The 27,523-nt window shown below is 41.3% G+C and overlaps 1 protein-coding gene across 1 annotated transcript in view; it reads right to left on the reverse strand.

Moving 5' to 3' along the window:
* The window catches only part of adgrd2 (adhesion G protein-coupled receptor D2), a gene marked incomplete at both ends in the record, with an annotated part of 136,138 nt that overhangs the window by 104,693 nt on the left and 3,922 nt on the right, over positions 1-27,523 (reverse strand). Inside the window, 3 exons of the mRNA XM_084308010.1 lie at positions 18,422-18,671; positions 19,323-19,450; positions 19,746-19,932. Of these exons, the coding sequence (XP_084164136.1) occupies positions 18,422-18,671; positions 19,323-19,450; positions 19,746-19,932 (565 nt within the window). The remainder of the gene's footprint in view (positions 1-18,421; positions 18,672-19,322; positions 19,451-19,745; positions 19,933-27,523) is intronic.

The following is a 27,523-nucleotide window of genomic DNA, read 5'->3' on the forward strand; positions in this document are numbered from 1 at the left end:
GCTTACGCTCTGCACTCTAGTGGAACCACATCCCTTATCAATCTAATACTGAATAATTTTCTCCACATGTACACACCCATCCGCCTGGCCACAGCCACATCCGCTCCTCTACATAAGCGGGGTCGTGGCCATAATAACAGCTCCTTCCCTATTTTCACCACCGAAAAGTGACTGTATACACCACTTTAGTTTGATGCCGAAATAGTTATTGGAAAGGAGTTACGTTATATTGGAGAAAAGGAGCTGCGTTGACATTATATCTTTGTTTTCTCTCTCACAATTTTTCGAGGAAATACAGCGATAATGTCTTCGTCACCGGAGTGTCTAGAAGATGATGATCATTCAGACCTCCACCGGCGCTTCGCATTAGGGGCTCGCGTCGCTGAGCAATCCCCGCCGGCATTGCCTCCGGCTCTGCAGCTGGACACTTTGCTTGGGAGGTGATCGGCCGTGTGGGGGCTGACGGCCTCTCTGGGCGGGTGATGTTTTTTGCGACGCGGGCGCCAGGTGTGTCGGTTGTGGGGGGAACAACTACACAGCTTACGAAGGTCGGCTACAGGCTAGGATCCTTTTCGCTGCCCCTTAGCGGCGTGGAGAGGCTTCTAATTTGATGCCCCACGATAACATTAGCTCCTCCTCAAGTAAGAGCTTTGTTTTCCTGGGACCGTGATTACGAATCTGCGGTTCAATTCCCCGGGTCTCTGGACAAACGGATACCCACTGTCGCCGTGCTGGCCCCGCTTTTCAAGATGAAAAACACCCAGTGCGAGGGAGGTGAGCTTGGTGTTCGTTATGAGAATATCTCCATGCTCAGGTCGGCTATAGCCCGTGAGGGGCTTGTTGCCGACACCGCTGTGTCTGTTAAACACCGTACTGAAGAGGGACGTGTGTTGCCTTTTCCCCTTTTTTCTTCGGATAAGAAGAGAAAAAGACAGCGGCTGTCTGAAGTGTTGGCTTGTATTGCTTTTCTCACGTTGTACGATTTTCTGTAGTAGCCGCTTAGCTTGCTTCTGCGTGAGCTAGTGGCTAGCAATAGCCGGTTTGAGCTAACTGTTAGCCAGTTAGCTGTTAGCTACGACATTAGCTGCCGGCTGCGCTCAGCTGGGAACGTTAGCTTGATGCTATCAGTTAGCCTAGAGTTAGCTGTTTAGCTTGTGCTACAACCATTGGCGTATCCGTGAGAATAGCAGGCCCTGGCACTCTGACTACGACGTCATCTTTGGCAGAAGATGTCGTCGGGCCTGCGCCATGACCGGCTGCAGGAGGGGCCGTCACGCCGGAGCTAGACTCCGGCCATTGCTTCTTCTGGCCTAGCCAGCAAGAGGCCTTCGTCGACGTGGTGGACCAACCTGTGTTGCGGCCTTTCGTCCTGCGTTCCTTGGTGCAGGTAAGGTGTCCATTGGACATTACCCCACTCTTCCTTCCTTCCCCTCCTGAATGTTTTTGTTAATAACGATGTCTACAAAACATTATGTTACTTCACTACATTTGGAGATACGACGTGTGCTGTGTGAGAATTGTCTTGGTCCCTTTGTATAGCTTGGGTTAGCGTTGGCCAAGGCTTGTGCCTTTCTCTCTACCTAGGAACAGTGTTGTTTTTTACGTGAGTAAAAATGAACTGGGTTTTTTGTTGTATGATGAGAAGTTGTGTGTCTTCATGTAACGTTTAGACAACATGGCTGAGCCCACAACTGGCTGGGTTACCCTACAATGCTGTGCATAGTGGCATATGATCAAGGGCTGAGTCCCTCTCTTAGCTTGTTATTCTTTTTGAAAGTGCTATTCTGAGGTAATGCTGAGCATTTAGTCTGTTTCTGTATTTGTTTTTCAGGTATGCTAGAGTAGAAAACCCAGATTCAAGTATGTGGTGCCAAACTGAATATTGGCGACCCAATAAAAACAGGTCTGCGACCCATTTTGGGTCGCGACCCAGAGTTTGGGAAACGCTGCACTATATAAACATAGTAATTATAATAAAAAAAGAGGATATGGAGAGGGCTTCAGCGTTCTTGTTTTGTTTCGGTAGGTGCTCTTTGGATTAAATCCGGGGTAGGATTCGTTATAGAAGAAAAGTTGAGATCCAAGGCAGCTCTAAAAAAATTAAATGCCTTATTTGTTGGCTTACATTATTTAGAATTTTTTTAAATACCGACATGTTTCGGCCTACACATGGCCTTCTTCAGGGTGTTGTAGCTGTGACAAAACAATACTGTGACTAAATAAAGAAAAAAGGAAAAAACAGAACTCTGGGAGAGACTAATTACAATGGGGGACAGCTGGTGTTAAATGAATGATGGCACAGCACATTCTCAACTTGACATAGTTAGAAGACAATCCACTTATAAGCTATGTCTACGTTGAAGGAATATACAATAATACTAAATAGAAATAAAAAATTAGTATATTATATATGTATATATACACACACACTCAAAATATTATAACAACATAAGGAAATGAGTCAAAACAAACATAGAATAGATCAATAATAATATAAAAAAATATCAAAAATAACAATGTAAGAGCATTGAGTAATGCAAGACAAAAAATACTACTATATAATGTAACCTACTTAGCCTATAGAAGTGACAACATGTCCATAGAGTCATTTAAACCTGCAAAGAGGTGGCCTGTAGTCTATCAAAATACAATAAATAACAATATATAAATAAAATAAATAAATATTTTTGTCTTGCATTACTCAATGCTCGTACATTGTTATTTGATATTTTTTGATATTATTATTGATCTATTCTATGTTTGTTTTGACTAATTTCCTTATGTTGTTATAATATTTTGAGTGTGTGTGTATATATACATATATAATATACAAAATTTTTATTTCTATTTAGTATTATTGTATATTCTTTCAACATAGACAATAGCTTATAAGTGGATTGTCTTCTAACTATGTCAAGTTGGAATGTGCTGTGACTTCATTCATTTGGGACCAGCTGTCCCCCATTGTAATTAGTCTCTCTCAGAGTTCTGTTTTTTCCTTTTTTCTTTATTTAGTCACAGTATTGTTTTGTCACAGCTACAACACGCTGAAGAAGGCCATGTGTAGGCCGAAACATGTCGGTATTTAACATTTTTCTAAATAATGTAAGCCAACAAATAAAGGCATTTAAAGATTTGTAGAGCTGCCTTGGATCTCAACTTTTCTTCTATAGTAATTATAATATCTACATATATACATGACATTTGATTGGAGGCTAGTCTCACTTTGTCCCACAGCAACATTAAAATAGTTTAGATTTGTGTTGTTTATGTAAACATTTACTTGAAAGTAACGCAATAGTTACTTTCTGAAGTAACTAGTTACTTTTATAATTTGTAACGGAGTATGTAATTTTGTTACTTTTTCGAAGAAGTAACTAGTAACTGTAACTAGTTATTTTTTAAAAGTAACTTGCCCAACACTGCTTATGATATATACAGAGAACACATTGATATATATATATATAGTACATAATAGCACAACTGAGGACATTTTACCTTTACTCACTCCTAAAACCCACCTCACCCATGCCCATTTTGACAACCTAGGATGGCTTAGAGTAGACGACAGAGTACAGCAACTTGCAATGAGCCTGGTCTACAAGATACACTACACCAGTGGTTCCCAAAGTGGGGGTCGCCAGATGATTTCCAAAAATATTTATTCCAAAAAAAAAGTATTCTTTAATTTCTTTTTTTTTATTATTTCTTTTTTTAATGCAGTCAGGCCACTGAACTTAGAAGCAGGCCAGGCCAGTGTTTCTAGTTGCAGCGGCGCAATAGTTAGATAACCTAGGTGGGGAACAACCAGGAGATCACTGCAACTCACACAAGTTGGAGAACTATCTCTCGCGCTCTCTCTCTTGCTCACACACACACACAAATGGAGCCGCATGTGATTGGTGGAGGCGGGACCCTTACAAAAAACTAAAAATCCATCAAAATCAGTGTTGTTGCAAATCATTGACACATGCTAGCCTGTAATAATCCCCCCCAGAAAAATCGACTTTGCATTTGATATATTGCAAATGCCATCACACACACTGGCATTTAACCATTTGGTTGCCGAAAACGTAGAACTATGTTTCTGTCGCCCGATCGTTGAGTGCCGGAAACGTAGATCTACGTTTTTCTCACAGTATTTATTTTATTCGCTATTGCCATTCATAATTCAGCGGGGCACCTTGTGCATACTGTTCTGAGTGTGTCTGAGCTGGCAGATGGTCTTATACCGCCCTCGAATGCCTTCGGCCGCTATTGCACCCCGTTAGAAACAGGTTTGTTTCTTTTCTCTACTGAGCTGCGGCGTGGGGGCGGGTCCTAAACACTCAGGCAAAACACGAGCTTGTAGGTATGGTTTGGACTACTGACCCCGCCCACCCGTTGAAGTGCAATGCCCAACAACGTCGGAGACAGGATCGCTGTGGATAACTGGAATGGCGATGAGATAATTGGATTCTTTTTTTTGCATTACATCAGAGACCAGGTATGGATTATATGAAAGCTTGCATTGATCTGATATTTATTTCTACAGCAATTTAAGCTATTTGTGTTTTATGTGTATGGCTGTTTGCCGTTGGGTTGCAGCAGGAGGGGGGCGGCGCGCCGGTCTAAACCACATTGCATGCGCGCACAAGGAAGGATAATAATAATGATCTAGCGTTGATTTCAGGAAGATCCGATAATCAGGCGAAAAATGACAACGTGTTTATTGAATTACACAAAAACGCTGTTTTCGTGTCTTTTCCCTGGAATTACTCAGAAGCAACTGAAGTGGATTTCCCAAGCTATTTCGGTTCTGCTCTGATCAGAACCGGGTTGCGTTAGTACTCTGCGTTGTGATTCAATACTTTTAAAGCTCTGGGAATCACTTCTCTTCAAACTGAGCGGTGCAGGCAGAAGGAATTAGGAGGAAGGTAGTATAACAGTTGTTTAATCAAAGTTTAAGAGTGTATACAAATTACAATAAGAAAATGCTATAGTTGTGATCACAAACACTATGCCGTGAGTGATACAACCAGACTAAAGAAGAGAATGCTAGTTGTTGAGTTGTTGAAAGTCTCTGTTTGATAACAAAGACTTGGTTTTCCCTCCAAGAAGTTCCTTGTCCTTGCCGCCTGCTGCCTTGCCTTGTGGATGGGTTGGTGGAGAGTTCTTGTCCTGTGGTTGGGTTGTTCCAGAGTCCCTCTCCCCCATCACACACCCAGATCTTATAGCCAGACCTGCATAATCTTGTGATGTCATCAGAATGATATCACCAAATTCTTTCCTCCAATCCCAGGACTGCTAAGCTGGCATTTGAAAATAGGGGTTTGGCTTATAGGCCAAACCCCCTTCACATAACTGCAAACGGAGGCTGTCCTTACAGTCAACAATGTATACTGTCCTTTGTTTAATACTAACAATCTACCTTAAACATTGCATTATTTTCATTTCCTAATATCTATATTTGAATTACAATTGCCCACATAAACACAGATATATTTCTTTATCACTAAGTCTACTGACTTTCAGAAAATATCTAACAAATCTAATCATTCTGTTAGCTTAATAGAATATAGAACAATCAATTAATCATATTGAACATAAATGAAAACAGAACAGACACATTAACTAATTGTAGACATTGAATTTCTGCAAACTGTAGTTCAGATCAGTACAAAATGCTCATATCTCTGATCTGGGTGTGTGTATATATATATATATATGTATGTGTATCTATTTGTGTCTGTGTGTGTCTATGTGTCTGTGTGTGTGTGTGTGTGTGTGTCTATGTGTGTGTGTGTGTGTGTGTCTGTCTGTGTGTGTGTGTGAGTGTCCCCCAGGCCGTAAAGCAGCTGATAACACTTCATGGGCGCTTTGACCCTTTTAACCTCATCACCTCTTTGTGTTTGCTAGGACTTATCTGAAATCCTTCCTGTCCCACCCTAGGAACCAGATGGTTCTATTGTTATAAACATTCTACCTCAGTAAACACACAAGTTACTACTCAGATTTTAGCTTTTACAGCCGGCTATTTTAAGTGGCCCGGGACACCATCTGTTGGGAGGATTCTTGTGTTGATTCACTCAGGCAGCTGTTATCCCTAAATATAATACCTTAGTTTGATTGTTGTTCCATTTTGACTGTTTCTTTAAGACTTTTACACAACAGTTTGATTAGATCTTTGATGATATTATGTTTGGATTTTACCACAGTTCCCCACTTGGATAGTTTACCTATCCTTAATATGTCAAACATAGATATCAATCTCTACACACTACTATCTAGAAAACACTTAAGACATTTTATTAGGATAAAATATATATCTGATTTGCCACACTCAGATCCTAAAATTCAAATTAGCCATTTCAGTTTGTGATCGTGTGCACAGTCTTTAACAACTTGTTCTCGTACCAAGATCAATTTCCATTGGTCTCAACTGTGAGTTGTCAAATTCTGACTTGGAGCATTGAGGAGGGGGGGTCTATGTTTTCTAGATTTGACCCGGCCTCCTCTTTGTTGCTCAGAGCTGATGCAGTATCACAACTGCTGGGTGCAACTCCCCATTTCTGGGAGGTGGAATTTAGAAAGCAAATTGCCTTTCTATTACACCCCATCTTCTGTCAAGAACATCTTGACTCGTGTTGACCTCTATTAGGGGGTAGAGCCCCCTGCTGTATCTTCTATTGCTGTCACAGCGGTGGGGAGGTCGTCGCTGGCTGCTCGACCCTTTCGCTGGTTGACCCCCTGGTCAATGGTTGAGGCCTTGCTTCTGTTGACAGCCGGAGTTGTTGCTGAGGTCTAGCCGCCTGTCTCCTCGTTGGTTGTCTGTCGTTTCCCTCTGAAGCCTCAAGACTCGGTCACTGCGTTGGCCAAGACTCTCCCGGCCCGAGAGGTAGGCGTCTCCTGGTTCTCCGCAGTGTTGTGGTTCCCCATGGAACCGCTGGGTAGACACTAGCCAGTGTCCTGGATCAACAGTACCGATGGAGTCCTCGGTCTTCCTTGTACCACTCTCTGATGACTGCGGATTCCCCAATCTCCCATCCGTATCCTGTAGTGAATATATATCGCTTCGGGGGACAGTGCAGGTCACTTCTACCACAACAATTGATTGAGAATCCATAATTTTCCTCCCTCAGACTCTCTTTACTGGTCTGAGCTTTGACAACATTCTTTTCCAAATCATTTATCTATATATTTCATGGCTTCTAGATCATAAAAATTCACATGGCTCTCATTATATTATGCTGTCAAAACAGTATACTCCTCCACCTCTCGATGTGGAATACACATTGAAACATTGTTACCGTCGTCCTCTGGACAGCTGCACCCGGACCGGACGGTCAGCACTGACACCTCCACTCTCCCAGCACTCCTGTGTGTATGGCAACAAATCACAGTCCGCCTTAAACACACATCTTCCACACCACAAGCCAATTATCAATTGCACATGTTCACACCCTACACAAGACTAATTTGGCCAATAGCGACCAAACCTACTGAGCTTCATTAATGTACAGAGAATCATGCTTCCCAACACTTTCACCAATCACGACACACCCCCAGCCCCTAAAACTGGGTATTCAATGGGCGGAGAACAAAAATCCATACCTAGCTCATGTTCCTTCACTTTGTTCCCAGTCCATTTTACAGACATATACTACCCCGTCCTGATGTGTCGAGATCACTCCCAGCTTGCCAGGTACCCTAAGAAAAAACACACAGAAAGAAAGAAAACAGAAAACAAAACACAAAGAAAACGCTGCCAAACCAATAAATGAAAAAATAAACCAAACTTGTGAGCTTTTTCTTTTTTCTTCTGAGCTCATCTTTAACTAAGAAACAAAAAGGGAAATCAAATGAATAAACAAAATGTACGCTCCCGGCCTAAGTCAGGAATTGCTCGTAACACACTAGAAAAGAGAAGTAAAAATAAAAGTAAATAAACACCTATCCTATTGCTCATAACTGTTAATACGCTTCTATCAATACTATAAAATACTAGAAACAACTACGAGTCTTTTCAATTTCTTAATCATGCAGTCCACCCTTTGATCAATCTGAATGTTGACCAAGCATGGATAATTTACTGATCACTAGCTGCCGCAGTGTCACATCATCACACTGTCTAATATCGATTAACTGTTTAACATAATTTGATCCTCTTGTTAGTCTGATTAGTTCATGCATTTGTCAGTCACCCATACATCCGTTTTTAGTAACTTTCATTCATAATCTAATCACCTAACACCTCTATCTATTTTATTTTTTATTTTTATTCTAATCTAATTAGGAGCATATTTTATCATTCAATATATCCCACCTCTACCCTAGTCAGTTGCATATATTTTTATTCTGCCGGTGGCCTCTGCAGACATGACCCTTGAAAATGACCTTTCACTCCACAGATCCAACAACACTGGCGGTCTCCCCCGGGTTGTGAGACCCGGTGGGTCAGTTGCCTGTGACCGGATGACCCTGGGGTCATCGGGCCCAGAACATGTCCTGGTGGTATGCCATCATCGCCATGGTTCCCTGGAGCCTGTTTGGAGGAGAAAGCCACGTACCTATTTGGTCCAGTCACAGTTCCTTGAGAGGGGCCCGTGGTTGGGAGGGGCCCGCCACCTGTTTCTGTACAAACACGCCCTGTTGTGGATAGATGGTCCCGCTCTGCACAGTCCCGAGAAATGTGTCCGAGGGTCCCACACGTCCAACACTGCACCTGCCGCACACGGTAGCCATTCGGATTCCTGCCTCTGCCCCCACCTTTTCCTCGTGGTTGCCACCTCGTGGGTGGTCTTATTGGGGTTTGTTGTTGTTCCGGCACGGGACCCCCTTGTGGCCCCAACTGGGCCCGTCTCTGGCCATCTGGTTCTCCAGAGGGAGAGGGAGAGAGGCGATTGGAACCTGTCTCCCCTCCGGGCTGTGTGGACTGGATTAGGCCTTGGAGATAGTCCACTACCCGTCTAGCCTCGGCTAGCTGTTGTTCGAGAGGGAGGCACGTCTTTAACTGGCAGTCATCTGCAACGGACCCTTCAGCGTGGATTGACTCGGGTAATACAGCTGTCTCTGGGTCGCTTGCTGCAACGACTCCCTGTGGCGGAGTAAAAGACATTATTTCCAGTCCCCCCGTCTCACTGGACACTAGAGGGGAGTCGATCAAATTCCAGTCAATCAAGTTAACGTCCAATTCGGTCAATGTAATGTCTGCAGAGGTTATCGGCATTATCTTGATTTGGGTACGCATTCTATACCGGCCTCCTTTAACTACAAGGTTCTGTAATGGCCTGAATATCTTTGGCCATCTTTTCGTCACTTTTATTGTGACATCTCCAGTCGTTGAAATAGACAGATTGTCTACCCTTTCCATGGTCAGTGCATCTAACCCTCCGGTTGCTCCTATCTGTGTATTTTCCATTCTCACCTTTCTTCAACTACCCGTAACGTCACCGTTTGGAAAGCAAGTTTCTCTGTATTCAAACTATTTTTACCAAACTTGAGTTAATCTCACTCACACTTCTATATTGGTGTAAACAGGAATTGATAATCTCGGTCTTGTGATACTATACCCCCTGACTGTCAACAGTCTCTTTGATTTCCCTGTTGGGGTTCGGAATTGTCAGCGCTGGCCATCCGTCCTGGAGCAGCTGTGAAGAGAGAAGCAAAAAATACACTTAATTATCAGTGACATTTCCCATTCACAATCCATCATTTGTCTTTAAGCATGGAATGTCGGGCACCTCCTATACTAAGATCACATGAGAGCATTTGTGCAATTTTCGTTTTTGATTCATCAATGACACAGCCTTAATCTTTTTCCAGTTGTCTCCATTGGAAACCCAGACTCTCAATCCTGTTGTCATGATCCTCCTTAACACAACTCCGGGGAACTTATCTCGCATCAGCCATTTCCTTCTGTTGGTCAATCAGAAATTTGTTATTTACAGCCTATCATTTCTAAACATCTGTATTGGACATGGTAATTTAGGTGAATAATCTCACTTTTACTCTAATCGTTATTTGCAAATGACTATGTGTATGTGTAACTATATTTATTTCTGTCCGTGAAAGCCTAGTATGTATTTCGCTCATATTACATTTTACATCTCAGTAACATACACATTTTCCATTCATAATCTCTCACACAGTTACTATATTTCCCCCGTAACACCTAACCCCTTAGGTGTTAAAATAACGCGCTTCTCACGGGAACAGAAATCAATTTTCAGTGCCTTATGTCACTGAAGTCCCCGTGCATTTAGAACAGTGTCACACAACCCGTTCATAACCACAGGTGCCGACACCATCCCCACATTGAAAATCCTGCCGACCAATGACATTCCACTGGCCAACTCGTCCTGTGGCCCACGGCATCACCCCCAGTTTGCAACCTGGAACGCGAAACCCCGGGCCCCCTACTCAAGGATAATCAAAGATCATTCCACTCACAACCACTGCCACACACATACAGCACCTCTGACACCACCGTAACCAGTCACCCAAATACCCACACACAATATAATTCGACGCGCGTAGTGTGGCAGCGAGCCTTTGACGAGTGCACGCATAGCGCACCCCCGTTAATGCGCGGTGGCAGACAGCGAGCCCACCCCCGCCACGACGTTTAGCAGTCCCCGTACCCCTGGTAAAATGAAAACTGTGCGCAGTGTGGCAGCGAGCACCGACGAGTCGCACACAGCGCACAAAGCGTGGAGGCAGACAGTGAGCCACGACGAACTGTCTACCCACACCCCCATCGCAGGCGCAGCCGAGCAGAGTAATTATGCTCCGACTTACGGCCCACCAACATGAACTGACACGGAGCCCCCGTCCAAATGTAAGGAAAGAAGTACGAGCGCCTTGTCGAACAAAGCGTAGCGCCAACGCCAGCCAATACCACTGCCAGCACTAGAAATTCCCTAAAAATAACAATAAAACTGAATATGGAACAACAACATACGCATAATAAGTCCCAAACTCAACCTACCGCCTTTGAAACCCTACAGTAAACAGCAATAAACAATATACCTAGCACTACACCTGCGTCTGAAACCCATAAAAAAACCTCTATATACAGGCCCTAAACTAGGAGAGAAAGAGAAGCGTTTCGGGGGGGCCGAGGGGGGGGGGGGAAATATATGGAAGAGAGGCGGTGTGGGAATGAGGGGAGTGAGTGAGAGGGGGGGGGTAAGAGAGAGAGAGAGAGAGAGGGAGGGAGAGGGAAAGAGGGGGGGAGGTGAGAGGGAGAGGGAGAGAGGTGAAAGGGAGAGGGAGGGAGGAGGGTGAGAGAAGGAAAGAAAGAGAGGGGGGGTGAAAGAGAAAGAGAGAGAGGGAGAGGAGGGGAAGAGGGGGGGAGGTGAGAGGGAGAGGGAGAGAGGGGGGAGGTGAAAGGGAGAGGGAGGGAGGAGGGTGAGAGAAGGAAAGAAAGAGAGGGGGGGGGGTGAAAGAGAAAGAGAGGGAGGGGAGGCGAGAGGGAGAGGGAGAGAGGCGGAAAGGGAGAGGGAGGGAGGAGAGGTGAGAGGGAAAGAAAGAGAGGGGGGGGTGAAAGAGAAAGAGAAAGAGAGAGAGAGGGAAGGGAGGTGAGAGGGAGAGAGAGAGAGAGAAAGAGAAAGAGAGAGAGAGAGAGAGAAAGAGAGAGAGAGAGAGGGAGGGAGAGGGAAAGAGGGAGGGAGGTGAGAGGGAGAGGGAGAGAGGAGGGCGAGAGAAGGAAAGAAAGAGAGGGGGGGGTGAAAGAGAAAGAGAGAGAGAGGGAGAGGAGGTGAGAGGGAGAGAGAGAGTGTACAATGAAAACGTTCTGTGAGCAGAATCCAAACATATTCATCCTGTCCTCTTCTGCCCCCTACCGTATTCCTAAATAAACTCCACCTTCCCCTTAACAACGGACGCTCGCCGCCCCTACCAAGATGGACGCTCGGCGCCCCTACCAAGATGGCCGTCCCATCGCGAGACATCCCGAGAGCCCCGTCATGCCATGACGTCAGCACAGTTAGCTTAGCATATTAGCTTCGTTAGCTTCAACCCAGCGCGCGTAGGCCGTCAGACCGCGCACCCTTATGACGTCACAACCGGCGACCGCTTTAGCCGTTAGCGAGGCTAGGTAGCACTAGCTTAGCTTCTCCCATAATCCCATAAAAACGTTCCCAACGACTCACCGACCCGTCCCGCCGCGCGGGCCGTCTCCTTGCAATGTTAATATAACACCACATTCCCCACAACAGAATCCTATTTCCCTCAAAACGCCAGTGTAGTGATCTAAATAGAAATATAAAAACATAACAGCAAAACACTAGTTTGACCCCTCTGTCGTCATCACCGGCGAGCTTAGAACGACTTCCGGGTCCCCGTCTAGATAATCCCAATCACCTTAAACATTACACATCTATTTTATCCGCCACGAATATGAAAACTTTTAAGTGCCTTACACATCCCCGTAATCTCAAGACACTATCGATCGACCCTATACATTTGAACCTATGTTCATTTGTCCACCGTATCCTCCGGCGCCTTAGAGGCTAATACAACAGCTAACTGCTGCTGCGTTCCACGGGCCTCGGAAAACCGGCGTTATCCTTACATTTCCCCACGGCCAATCGGTGACTTAAATTACATAATAACACAACTATACTCTCACACGTCCCACCAATCACTCCTAACCATAAACATTCGCCAACTATACATTCATACACGCTTCCTAACACAAATAAAAATTACAAAATCAGCATTTACGCACATTTCTGTCTCTCGAACGCCGCACAGCAGCGCGACCAGTAAACACTCCTATAGCTTTTTTCTCGACTCTACATTAAGTACTATCTTATGTTACAGCCTAACGCCGTCTAAATTCAACACGCCCGCCGTGCCCAAGGTCAAACTAGACCTATATGTGCTCAATCTCTACTTTAGAAAATACGACGCACGGTGTGCTTAAGCCCTTACCTTAAGGCATACGACGCACACTTGTTTACCTTGGTTCAACCCTGAGCACGAATCTAGACATGTTCCTACTCCCTTACTTGTCCCGACTGGCAGCGGCGCTCCGTTTATTGTGCTAAAATTTTACTTTAAAATGTACCACGCACGGTGTGCTCAATCTCTACTTTAGAAAATACGACGCACGGTGTTTACAGAGCCGCCCTCCCCAGCCAGAACATTCAATTCAATTTTCCCTTACATCATGCTTACATGAGGTTAAATTCTTAGCAACCCCCTCCGTGGTTCGAATAGAGCACCCAAACATCATCACACTCACCTCTTAGTAACTTCTCCAGTTACTTGAAGATGATCGATCGATCAGTTGTTCTCCTCGTCGACCGGCGTGTAAAAAAAATTTCTTTTGTTGTGGTGATAACACGAGCGCTCTGATTCTTAAGTACGGCACCAAAATGAAGTGGATTTCCCAAGCTATTTCGGTTCTGCTCTGATCAGAACCGGGTTGCGTTAGTACTCTGCGTTGTGATTCAATACTTTTAAAGCTCTGGGAATCACTTCTCTTCAAACTGAGCGGTGCAGGCAGAAGGAATTAGGAGGAAGGTAGTATAACAGTTGTTTAATCAAAGTTTAAGAGTGTATACAAATTACAATAAGAAAATGCTATAGTTGTGATCACAAACACTATGCCGTGAGTGATACAACCAGACTAAAGAAGAGAATGCTAGTTGTTGAGTTGTTGAAAGTCTCTGTTTGATAACAAAGACTTGGTTTTCCCTCCAAGAAGTTCCTTGTCCTTGCCGCCTGCTGCCTTGCCTTGTGGATGGGTTGGTGGAGAGTTCTTGTCCTGTGGTTGGGTTGTTCCAGAGTCCCTCTCCCCCATCACACACCCAGATCTTATAGCCAGACCTGCATAACCTTGTGATGTCATCAGAATGATATCACCAAATTCTTTCCTCCAATCCCAGGACTGCTAAGCTGGCATTTGAAAATAGGGGTTTGGCTTATAGGCCAAACCCCCTTCACATAACTGCAAACGGAGGCTGTCCTTACAGTCAACAATGTATACTGTCCTTTGTTTAATACTAACAATCTACCTTAAACATTGCATTATTTTCATTTCCTAATATCTATATTTGAATTACAATTGCCCACATAAACACAGATATATTTCTTTATCACTAAGTCTACTGACTTTCAGAAAATATCTAACAAATCTAATCATTCTGTTAGCTTAATAGAATATAGAACAATCAATTAATCATATTGAACATAAATGAAAACAGAACAGACACATTAACTAATTGTAGACATTGAATTTCTGCAAACTGTAGTTCAGATCAGTACAAAATGCTCATATCTCTGATCTGGGTGTGTGTATATATATATATATATGTATGTGTATCTATTTGTGTCTGTGTGTGTCTATGTGTCTGTGTGTGTGTGTGTGTGTGTGTGTCTATGTGTGTGTGTGTGTGTGTGTCTGTCTGTGTGTGTGTGTGAGTGTCCCCCAGGCCGTAAAGCAGCTGATAACACTTCATGGGCGCTTTGACCCTTTTAACCTCATCACCTCTTTGTGTTTGCTAGGACTTATCTGAAATCCTTCCTGTCCCACCCTAGGAACCAGATGGTTCTATTGTTATAAACATTCTACCTCAGTAAACACACACAATGTTGTTCCATTTTGACTGTTTCTTTAAGACTTTTACACAACAGTTTGATTAGATCTTTGATGATATTATGTTTGGATTTTACCACACAACCAAACTATATTCATATTCAAAACGGTATAAAACGGAAATGTACGGATGAAAAAATTATCTGTTTTTTGCACGTTGACCAGAAGCAACTCACTGAGACTCGACGGCGTTATTAGACCCATAGCTATACTATAAAATATAGGTTTAGCTCTACAAACTACAACTAACAGTAAAATTCGCAGTGTCAAATTAACACTTAAAGAGTCGAATTTAACACTATTCCAGAGTGTATATGACTCCAACTATGAATAGTGTTAAATCGACTCTTGCTCCTGTGTTAAATTTTTTGAGTTAAATTAACTCTAAATAGAGTACAAATTTAACACTCGCTTACACTGTATGGTGTTATTTAAACTTAACACTATAGGTTTAATAACACTTGAGAGTGTAATTATTATTCTCAGAAGTGTTGATAATTTACTCTTATGTGATAACAAATTAACTCTGATTGAGTTGAATTCCAATGCTCATTAACACTGCATTGAGTTATTAAAAGTTAACACTGAGGTCAAATAACTCTGCTGAAGTGTTGACATTACACAGTACTGTGTTGATAATTTACTCACTTGTAGTGAAAAAACAGCTCTGCAAATAACACCCATTAACACTGCACAGTGTCAATGAAACCGGACACTATATTGGTGAAAATAAACCTCACTGGTGTTAATTTTACACTTAATTTACTCTTGTATAGTGTGAAATTGCATTTACATACAATATACATAAAAAAATCACAAGTTACCACAAAATAATGATTTCAACAATGTTATTGTTGGTCAGGCAGGGTCAGGCAGGCTTATAAAAAAATAAAACATAAATATACATTGACCTCAGCAGGTCTGCATAAAGTGCAATATGGAACAATACTTCACAGCTGATTTATACAACACCTTTACAACTATATAGGGTTGGGCATCGTTTGGATTTGAACGATTCCGGTTCAGATTTTTTTTGAAAATGTGTACATTTTTTCATACTATTCACATTTTCAGTTGACTTGATACAGTTTAATTTGGTTGCTGTACTGTAACTATGGTATTAATTAACAAAGTAAAAAAAATAAAAAATTGAGAATCGAAATGCAAATATGTTACTTCCGGTTCCAGAACCGGAAGTTAGGAACCGGTTGCTATTAGAACCGGTTTTCGGTACCCAACCCTATTTACAACTCCGTCTGGATGCAGTAATAAAACAATCACATTAGCAGGTCTGCATAAAGTGGCAATATGGAACAATATACTTTGAGCAATCTGTTGTTCGATAATTCATTTGAATATCAAATGGTTTGAAGTAACACAGCTGATTTATATCCAAGACCTTTACAACTCTGTCTGGATGCAGTCTGACCTTAAAGGCATGGTAATGGTCATCAAAACACATGGTTTCCATCAGTTTTCCACAGAGCAATACACTGTCATCTTTCACAGCAATAGTCTTGATCTTACAAAACACAGGCATCTAAAATGCTACCTCAGTACAGATAATCAAGTCACAGCGGTACTCTGTACCATGATGTTTTATCCACTTGGCAGAAAAAACACTGGTTACATCTCCAAATAAGGAAGCAATCTCTGGACCTTCTTTGAGCTCAACAAGTGCCACCATCTTTCCTGGACCTATGGTTAATCTTTCTTTGGTAAAGGACTCCCGATACATTGCCATACAACTTTGGTGCTTTTGGGCTAATGTCTTTGTAATGTTTTTAAAGCTTTTTAATTGTCTCTTAAAGAACTTATGTTTAGCTTCATAACGCATGCACCACATGTGCAGAATTGGGCCAATGTTCCTTATATTACGAGGGTAATGTATCATGAAGTGATGCTTTGGCAATAGGTTGCTTCTAGGAAATAACTGCTTGAAGAGCCGATGATGATCAGTGATTACATGTTTGAGATAAATGGTCATGCCATATGACAGGACTGGTGAAAATACAATGTTAACAATCTGTAGAAGCAAAAGCAGAAGATGCCAGTACTTATCATCAGTCTGTATTAAATCACCAAATATCAGAGGCATATTGCGCAACAAGCACCAAGACTGTGTGGCATTCAACCCCAAATCCGTACTTTCATCCAACAACTTGACTCTTGGCGGACGGTTTCGCTGCTGATTGTAACCATAGTCAAAAGCATGTATTCTGCCAGCCAGTTGTTCAGCATTTAGAAGTTTCTCCTGAAGAATGTACTTGAGAATAAGTTTCACCTCAAACTGAGCAACCCCCTCTAAAATATCATGCATGATATCTACAGAGAAGTTTGTGGCTGTGTTGAAATACTCAAGTGAATTCAACAGACAACTGCGTTTCACGCCATATATATGAGGTAGCGTAGGATCTGTCTGTATAGTTTGACAGTGTTGTGCGTGCATCTCAACAGTTCTTAGTACAACAGCCGGATCATCTTCACAGAATACAGTCTGAAAACGAGCTTTCTCAAGGAGACAGAAACGACAGCAATACCGAGCCCCAAATGACTCCACAAACCCAAACAGACCATGCAAGCCAAGGTTATCCCCAGTGACCTGAACTATGGTACCACGAATTACGTGTCTAAACATGGGAATTTTAAGTCCCTCTGTCTCCAGTACTTTCAGATCATTGACAAGTGGCTCAAGTATCAAATTGAAATCATAACGCTTAATGTCCTGTGCATGGAAAAGAGCACACAAATGAATATTAATCAAAGAGGAATTATAGATTGGGGGGAAATTTCTTAATGTAAAGTATACACCACCTAATTTATGTATACCCTTTTTAGAGCCCAATGGATTTGCAGTTTCAAAGTCATCATAAAAAAGTTGAATTTGAAAGGAATCTTTTTCTACTGAAAACAGGGGACTTTCTTTCAAATAGGTGGCATCTCTCAAGTCTGCATACACACCTTCCTTAGTCATGTGCCTGGGCTTTAACATGTCTGCAAGTTCTGGGTTTTGAAAAATGCTCTTCAGCGTTTCCAAAATGGGAACATATGCAAACTTATCAGTTACAATGACCTGGTCATATGTCCCAGTAGTTTTGTTTCTTCTGCTGTCAAATCTTGTGCCAAGCACCTTTTCAACAGGTTCAACTTTTCCCCATTTCTCTTTGAAGTGTTTGTTTATTTTTGCCTCAGAATTTAAGTGTGTGAATGGGTTTTCCAACTTTTGGAATGACTGTTCTATGCTGTTCTTATTTTCTGTGTCCTGTGGAGATAAGCACTGTAGAGCTGCATCTTTAGTGTGACTATGAATCTCAGAAATCACTTCTTCCATGGTTGAGACAAAACTTTTTACAGTAGACTGACTGGTTCCAGCAGCCTTGAGTTGTGCAACAGCAGTTGCACACATATCGAGAGTGCTCCTATTAGAGTTTCTGAACAGTCCACATGTGGCCGTCGCATCGACATCAGATGTTGTGGCGGTCTCATCTACATTAGCGATCACCGCCTCTCCTATACACTGATGTTTACATTAACATCAGTGTCAACCTCTTGGTCAATATACTCAGTGTGTTTGTTGTCTAAATGTTTCCTAAAACCTGAAAACGTACCAAACCTATAGCCACATCCAGTCTGAGCACATTTAAGGCGAAGCTTTTTTCCTTGAACGTAACCGTGAACTATTCGCAAATGCCTAACAAGCCTATTTGTACAACCTAACTCCTTCCGACAATCAAAACACTTCATGGCGGAGGAGAAGCCTCATGTACTAATGAAGCAACCTCGCCCTAACTTCAGCAACACGAGGACTCTCCTTGACTTTCCCAACATCAATACTGTACACAGTGGTCTGGAGGAACGTGTACATGTTGCGCAGCATGGTGTTGTATGCTGTGCCAAACACATAATGTGCCTTAAAGAGTTCATCTAAAGCACCAAGAGAAGAGATTGACTTGCAAGGTATGGCCTTCTTGTCAAGAATGATGTAGAACCGGTGGATCGCATTCTTCTTCACTCCAACAGCCAGGAGATAGGGTTGATTGCTGGTAGTGATGGCATCAAGATGCTCTTGGATGCTTGTTCCAGTCTGAGAAGACAAACACACATGGAGAAACAATTAGAATTACATGATTGTGGCGGCTGGGTGGCGCAGCGGGCAAGGCGCTCGTCACCAACACAGGAGATACTGGTATCGAGCCCAGCTCTCTGCGTTGCTTCCGACTTGGCCGGCCGTCATACTAACACAATTGGCAGTGCATTATTTCCGGCGTTGGGTGCATGATGCGCATGCGCTGTGATCACAGCACAGGCGCACCAGGCAGCCAAATACGGAAATACAGCCGTTTTGAGCAGTGTTGACCAGTTTATAAAAAATATTTAAAATGTTTATTAGCAACGCCGAGCTTTCAAACCCTGCCGCGTGTGTGTGTGAAACCCTAATGGAACGCTGGGTACCTTTGAAATGTCTACATGATATATTTGACCCACCGCTCGCTTTTAAGCAGTGCTTGATGTGCACATTAACATGGCTAGTAACGTGGGAGCCAGTGACTGCGTATTCGAGCCCCTGGCTTGCATCGCAGTCACGAAAGGGGCTAAGAATTGGCATAACGACTAACATTGGAATGGGAGAAAAACAGAGAAAAAGGAGGGGGGGAATATAAAAAATAATAATAATAATAATTACATGATTGTAGCATTATAATTATAAATTTGTACATTAGGAGAAAATACCAACCTTCTTGAAGATCACAAGATGCTGCTCCGCGTTGGACGCCGACACCTCCCCTGGTCTCTTCCGCCCCTGAGCAGAGGGTGGGATCAAGTGCAACAGCAGTAGAATCGATGAGAGGTCACTGTCCCAACCTGTAACGATACAGGTTGGATGTTAAGACACTTGAATTATGTAGACCATAAACAAAATTCAGTCCATCTGCAATGTTAGCAGTATTTTTACAAAATAAGATAAAAGACAGCAGTTCATCACAAGAAGCTCTGCCACTCAAAATATGAATATACAGTACCAGTAAAAAGCTTGGATGCACTCATTCAAGTGAATGGGAAGACACTTTTGACTGGTTGATAATACAAAATGCCTCGTACATTTTTCACAGAAGTTCAGTGAAAAACAACAAGAATGGTATGCTCAAAAGCAGCTTACCAACGTCAGCATCCACTTCAGTGTCATCCTCAGGAGGATCAGCTATCAGCAGGAGCTCTTGAAGCTCACTGGTGGATGGAAGCCGTCTGCATTGTTGGATGATCTTTTTCTTGTATGTGGTCGGCCACTTTTCCAGAAGCTTGCCCGATACACCTTCTCCAAACATCAGAACGAAATCCTGTTCAACCTGGAGAGGGGTGATTGGGGGACAATTTCAGGATTTCACAGCCAACCAAAGTTAGTGGGTGCTAGTTGAGGTACAATACATCTACCGTCTATCATTCAAGTGTCACAAAATGGTCAAAATAATGGCAGATAATTACCACAGGCCGAAACGTTGTGTTCAAGTATATTAAAACTTGGGAACACTACAGACGGTGTGCAGACTTTTTTTCCACAACATTACAGATCTATTTTGAGTCTAGCACCCGTGACTATACACTTGGGATGTGCGTGAGTCTTTTCTACTAACTATAGATAATTACCAAGCCCTTGACGTCTTGGAAACGTGGAAAGTCAGACAGTATGTTGCTTGACTGCTGGGGGTCGAGGACCTTGTTGTGCCTATAGTCAAATGTCAGTTTCATCTTGTTCTTCACTGTGTCCTCATCAGCTGAATGTTTCATTAGTGAGATCGCTTCCTTGCACTCCTCTTCGCTCAGGGCAGTCTCTGCAACAACATGGGAATCTCGTCTGGCAGTTGGTCCTCCTCCACGAGATGGTTCTCCACAGGATTCTACAGAATATGGGGAAAAACACAAAAAAAAAGAATCTACCAAAGGCCTGATTGATGGAGTTCTGCAGGTACACAGTCATGGCCGTAGCCAGCTATGAGGCCACCGAGGTCAAACTCCCCAACCAAACAAGCACACCATTGATTTAATTGACATATAAATCACACATAAAGATCTAACTATTACTCCTCTCTGAGCATGAATATAAAACAGGTGATCTATTTACTGTGTAAACCTTATGCAATATTCATCATGGATATTTGGATACTTGAAATCTGTATGAACTGAGTAGTTAGTATCAAATGAAATAAGATGGAACAGCTCCATGCATTAATTGCTCATATTTGCTCATTACCAGTATGGTATTGTTTAAATTGTACAGCTTTTTGTGTCTCTGTCTTTGTCTGTCCTTATTTTGTGTACTTTCAGTGAGCCAAGAAGTGGAGAAATATATTAATACTTCAGTAAAATAATTTTTTTTACCAACAACAGGTGACTTTATTATAGATAATGCATTTTGAATGAATAGGTTGGGTTGTATAACTCATTTTGGTATGCATTTAGCCCATTCACCAAATTATAAATGCATAAGAGACCACAGGGCTTTGGTGCACTCTTTAGGCCACTCACCTGTAAGTGCCCCCACGTCCTGTAAATTACTTTGTGAGTGACTGACCTTAAGTTGATCTCTAGATAATAAAGTTTGTATAAAAAAAAATTTACCTCCCTAATTTCTAAACCCTGGCTGGGTGGTGTCCAACCGATTATAGTGGGCCGGTCTGGGCCAAAAAAATAAATGGACCTCCCTAATTTCTAAACCCTGGCTGGGTGGTGTCCGACCGATTATAGTGGGCCGGTCTGGTGTCCGACCGATTATAGTGGGCCGGTCTGGGCCAAAAAAATAAATGGACCTCCCTAATTTCTAAACCCTGGCTACGGCCCTGTATACAGTAATCAATAATGCCGCTTGTTTTGTTAATCAACTCGTTGTACTCAAGATATGCATTATTAGTGTTACCTCCAAATGATGATCGTTTGTCTTTAGCAGCGGTTCTCTGAATAGTTTTAATCCTCCAGGCCAAGTATCCACTGCCACTCTGGCCATCATAATAATGCTCCTTGGAGGGTGGAATAAAAACAGACACTTCACATTTAAAAGTGAAAAACAGCATGCTCTGGTAGGATTAAAAATTTATCAATATTGCCACAACCATTACTGTGTGCAACTCACATAGCCATTCTTAGAGTGTGGGTCACTGAGGTAGGGGAATAAGGTCACGATTCCTCTGGCATACTTTTCTTTCAGATGTCTGGGTGGTGAAGTACTGGAAGATTAAGATTAAAGAAGAATGTATTTCTCAGTCATATTCCCTGGATTTCATTTAGATTTCAAATTAATCGGAAAGCTAGATTGAGAACAAACTAAAAACAAGGAGCTAATTACCCATTCTTCTCTGTCAAGTCAGCTGCCAATAGGTTCACCATTTTCCTTCTGTTGTCATCGTGCAAGGACTTGGTTCGATTGTATTCATTTATTATGCGTTCTCCACCAGATTTCTCACGAAGAATGGATTCCACCAACTTGAAGCACAAAAGCACATGCACAAAAAACAATTCAGTGTTAGGAATATACTGTAGACTGCAATTCAAAGTTAAGGTAAAGGATAAGTATCCTTAATATCAGTTTTAACCCTATCTGAGGTCTGTCTAGCATGCTTCTGACTCGTGGAGATGATAATTTGAGAGATCCATCCAATCTCAAGTGAGCTACAATATTCTTACAGGCACGCGACCAGTACAATGGAAAAGATGGGGGCATAACATTGACAGTAAAAAACATGCATTTCTGAGTTGTGAATCACAGGGTGATGCATACATATTACATGTGTGTCAACTCTTACTTGCTTGGCCTCTGTATCCAGCCTATGGCGTTTTCGTGAAGGGTCCTCTGAAATGATGACAGTATCCTGTGATCCTGACGAATCCAGGGATGATGGCTGGGACCCTGACGAATCCAGGGATGATGGTTGGGACCACTCAGATGAGGCTAGCGTGGAGACAGACTGCTCAGATGAGGCTAGCGTGGAGACAGGATAAATAAATAAAAAGATTATACACAGTTTCCTCATAAAGATGTCCCTTATCTAATCGAATGTAAGCTTCACATGACAAATAACTTATTCATTAAATATATATTACAAATGTAATCAAACCTGTGTCATATTTGATGATTAGCACCCCAGTGGATGCATCTCTTGCTACCTCCTCAAAAACATCGTCATCCAATTCGGTCCCCGAACTGTCAAAAACTTTCACACCTTCCGTTACAGCTGGGACACCAAACTTTGCAAATGCTAGAAACGGGCACAAAAGCTTTTGTAAACAGAAATGTCATTGGATGTATCCAGTGATTTCTAAATCTACTCACTAAATATTCACTTAATCTTGAATAATTGCTGTCTGCAATACAATAGATGAAGCCACAGATCCACCCAGTGGATAACCATTGAGTATCACATTGAGGACAATTTCCCAATGATCCCAATTTCTTACCTGCACTCAGAAACTCGATCAGATTTATTTCTGTAATCCGAACAAACTTTTGGACATCTCCCAGTTGTACTTTCAACAGCATGCTTGCAGCAAGCCTGCAAGAGAGTTACCAACGAGTGGGCAACTTGAACACAGGGAAGTGTGGGAAATTAGTGTCAGGCTGGAATATTCAGTGACTTTGTACTTATTATTTACCTTATTGGGGACATTGATCTAAGTTAAGTTATTATTAAATGTTTTACTTAGATCAATGTCCCCAATAAGGTAAATAATAAGTACAAAGTCACTGAATATTCAAGCCTGACACTAATTTCCCACAGATGCAAACAGACAAAAAAAGGAGAGCTATATAACCCAGGGCTTTTCCTTGCATTTTCCCTGTGTTTCTTCCATTAAACTCAATCAACCATATTGTATGCATTCTAATGCACTCACTCTCATAACACACCATTTCATAGTACAGATTACTTATATCATTCAAGGGTATTTCCCCGCATTAACATTAGCTAGCAAGACACATTTGAAAAAACTCACGAAGGGCTAGGCTGGCTCACTTTCAAGGCCTCCCTCAACGTGAAATGGCGCACATGCAGTCTTCTTGGCTGTCGCCGAAATCTGTGGACTTAACAAAATAATAACGTTGGTCAAATGCCAAATAACTGTTACTTGATTTCATACTGTAGGACACATTTACCTCAGAACATGGCGTGCAAATGTTTGTTACTAAGCCAATGTATCGCCCTGTGTTTTTTTCGATCTTTTTTTCCAAACGATACAATTCACAATCACCCCTCCACATTGTATTTAACAACATTAACATTACCTCTTGCAAGTTGCTGGAAGCCAATAGCTACCGAATTAATTAATTAATATGTGATTAGGGGGAGAAACTTACCTGCTGAGTTACCTCTGCCGCGACGTGAAGAAAATGGCGTGTCTTGGACATTCTTCAAGAGAAGAAGATGGGCGGAGCTTCCCAGAGTAGTGATGACACCAGCCAATTAACTACGAAATATTTCACCAACACTGTCTGCATTTTACTCAAACTGTTGTTGTAATAACTCTGAAAGAGTCAATGTACTTTGACACTGCATATTTGACACTGCGGATTTTACTGTATACACTCTTAAATATATATATTATTTTTGGGACATTCACTGTATTATTTTACAGATTACTTTTGTTTATCTACTTTAAGTGTAAATACCATAAAAATACAGTAAATAACCTTTGATACAAATATTAACCATTAAATAAAGGTTGTAATCTGTAAATTGATTTAATAAGAAATAATTTTTTTTTACAGGATTATCCCATTGCATTTGCCGTCCGTCCACGAGTATATACGTGTTTCGGTGCCATGCGTTGTGGACCAGAGCCACGTATATAGCCGTGGCAAGTTGTTATTGTTTTATTCCATATTTATAACGCTATTAACGTCCGCGATCGAGATCCATGACCTACCCACATATTTTATTTTTGAAACATGCAATACCGGCCAGATCCGCTTAGGGGCGCCATCGCTCCACTGCAGTATCATTGAGGGGATTTAAAAAAATTATTCTTTTACAGTCTGTGGGCGGATCATATGAGCCTCGATTCCAAACAAAGACCCTCCATCTTTGATCACGTTACCGAACGCATATTTCAGCCTGGAATAATGGGATTTATGATTAGCCAATGGACATATCGATCTACCAGAATCCGATGACTAATGAAGAAATGCTGCCGGCGATCACATGGCCTGACGGTAGGATACTATTCCCCCAAATTACAGCTGGATTGGACATTGTTTTAAAACGTGATCGATCAGTGAACATGGCTGATTGAACGCACACTATATTGCTAATAAATAATACTGATCGGCGTTCCCCGCCGCCCCCATTTCATCCATAGATGCTCTGTAATAGTCCGGATGCTACGCAGTTTGTTTTATTTCATTCGTATATATACAGCAGAAATGGCGTTTTATATAACGGCGCCAACGTTTAGCCTATTATCTAGCTTCCTGGAAAAAAGACGAGACGAAAAGCGCGATAAACCTTATATTCACGACGCTATAAAATGACAACCAACCGATGGATTTTTATTTTCTTTAAGCCATTATGAAGGCACGGTTTATGCACTCAAGTGACAATGAGAATGGACAGATAGCAATACTATAAATTATATATATAGCTCTTAGAAAGTACATCGGTTTGTAAACAAACCTCTGTCCTCTGAGGCATAAATCGCAGCAAGAGTGTGGTGTTAATTGTCTTGAATGTTAAATTACATGTAAAACACCTAGAATATACATCCTTTTACTGTATGTGAAAATAAGGCAACTTTCAGTTTTTTTGCTGTTAAACTTTAAATGTAATGTTAAATAATGTTAAAAAAGAAAATAATATAATTAAAAAACAGTAAAAACCTTCAGTTATTCTACAGGTAATTCTTTTTAAATACATGTATTTGCTTAATTGTGTTGAATGTTAAATTACATTGAATTGTATGTACTGTAAAAAAGTCCTTGCGACATACTAGCGTCATGTCCAAGGGGTGTACTTGTACATCAAGCTGCCTCACGCTACGGAAACAGGAGATAGGCTCCTGCCCCATGTGCCGTTACGGCTCAAGAATCATTGGTTCTCAAAGGCAAAACTTGTATGTAAAACACATAAGATACTCATCATTTTACTGTATGTGAAAATAAGGCAACTTTCAGTATTTAATTTTTTTTGATAAAACACCTTCAATAAAGTGACAGGACATAAAGTTCAGCAGTAAAACACTGTTATTTCACAAGTTTTTCCTACATTTACGATGAAACACCTTCAATTAAGTGACATAACTTAAAGTTCAACAGTGAAACACTGTTATTTTACAGGTTTTCCCATAATGATTACAATCAAACTCCTTCAATTAAGTGACAGAACTTAAAGCTCAGCAGTGAAACACTGTTATTTTACAGGTTTTCCCCATTATTATTACAATCAAACTCCTTCAATTAAGTGACAGAACTCAAAGTTCAGCAGTGAAACACTGCTATTTCACAGGTTTTTCCTACATTTACGATGAAACACCTTCAATTAAGTGACATAACTTAAAGTTCAGCAGTGAAACACTGTTATTTTACAGGTTTTCCCATAATTATTACAATCAAACTCCTTCAATTAAGTGACAGAACTTAAAGTTCAGCAGTGAAACACTGTCATTTTACAGGTTTTCCCATTATTATTACAATCAAACTCCTTCAATTAAGTGACAGAACTCGAAGTTCAGCAGTGGAACACTGTTATTTCACAGGTCTTTCCTACATTCACGATGAAACACCTTCAATTAAGTGACAGAACTTAAAGTTCAGCAGTGAAACACTGTTAATTTACAGGGTTTCCCATAATTATTACAATCCAACTCCTTCAATTAAGTGACAGAACTTAAAGTTCAGCAGTGAAACACTGTTATTTTACAGGTTTTTCCTACATTTACGATGAAACACCTTCAATTAAGTGACAGAACTTAAAGTTCAGCAGTGAAACACTGTTATTTTACAGGTTTTCCCAAAATTATTACAATCAAACTCCTTCAATTAAGTGACAGAACTTAAAGTTCAGCAGTGAAACACTGTTATTTTACAGGTTTTCCCATAATTATTACAATTATTACAATCAAACTCCTTCAATTAAGTGACACAACTCAAAGTTCAGCAGTGAAACACTGTTATTTCACAGGTTTTTCCTAAATTATTACAATCAAACTCCTTCAATAAAGTGACAGAACTTAAAGTTCAGCAGTGAAACACTGTTATTTGACAGTTCTTTCCTAAATTATTACGATCAAACTCCTTCAATAAAGTGACAGAACTTAAAGTTCAGCAGTGAAACACTGTTATTTTACAGGTTTTTCCTACATTTACGATGAAACACCTTCAATTAAGTGACAGCACTTAAAGTTCAGCAGTGAAACACTGTTATTTTACAGTTTTTTCCTAAATTATTACGATCAAACTCCTTCAATAAAGTGACAGAACTTAAAGTTCAGCAGTGAAACACTGTTATTTTACAGGTTTTCCCATAATTATTACAATCAAACTCCTTCAATTAAGTGACAGAACTTAAAGTTCAGCAGTGAAACACTGTTATTTGACAGTTCTTTCCTAAATTATTACGATCAAACTCCTTCAATAAAGTGACAGAACTTAAAGTTCATCAGTGAAACACTGTTATTTTACAGGTTTTTCCATAATTATTACAATCAAACTCCTTCAATTAAGTGACAGAATTCAAAGTTCAGCGGTGAAACACTGTTATTTTACAGGTTTTTCCTACATTTACGATGAAACACCTTCAATTAAGTGACAGAACTTAAAGTTCAGCAGTGAAACACTGTTATTTTACAGGTTTTCCCAAAATTATTACAATCAAACTCCTTCAATTAAGTGACAGAACTTAAAGTTCAGCAGTGAAACACTGTTATTTTACAGGTTTTCCCATAATTATTACAATTATT

Source organism: Notolepis coatsorum (assembly GCF_963971535.1).
Source record: "Notolepis coatsorum genome assembly, chromosome: 1".
NCBI lineage: Eukaryota > Metazoa > Chordata > Actinopteri > Aulopiformes > Paralepididae > Notolepis > Notolepis coatsorum.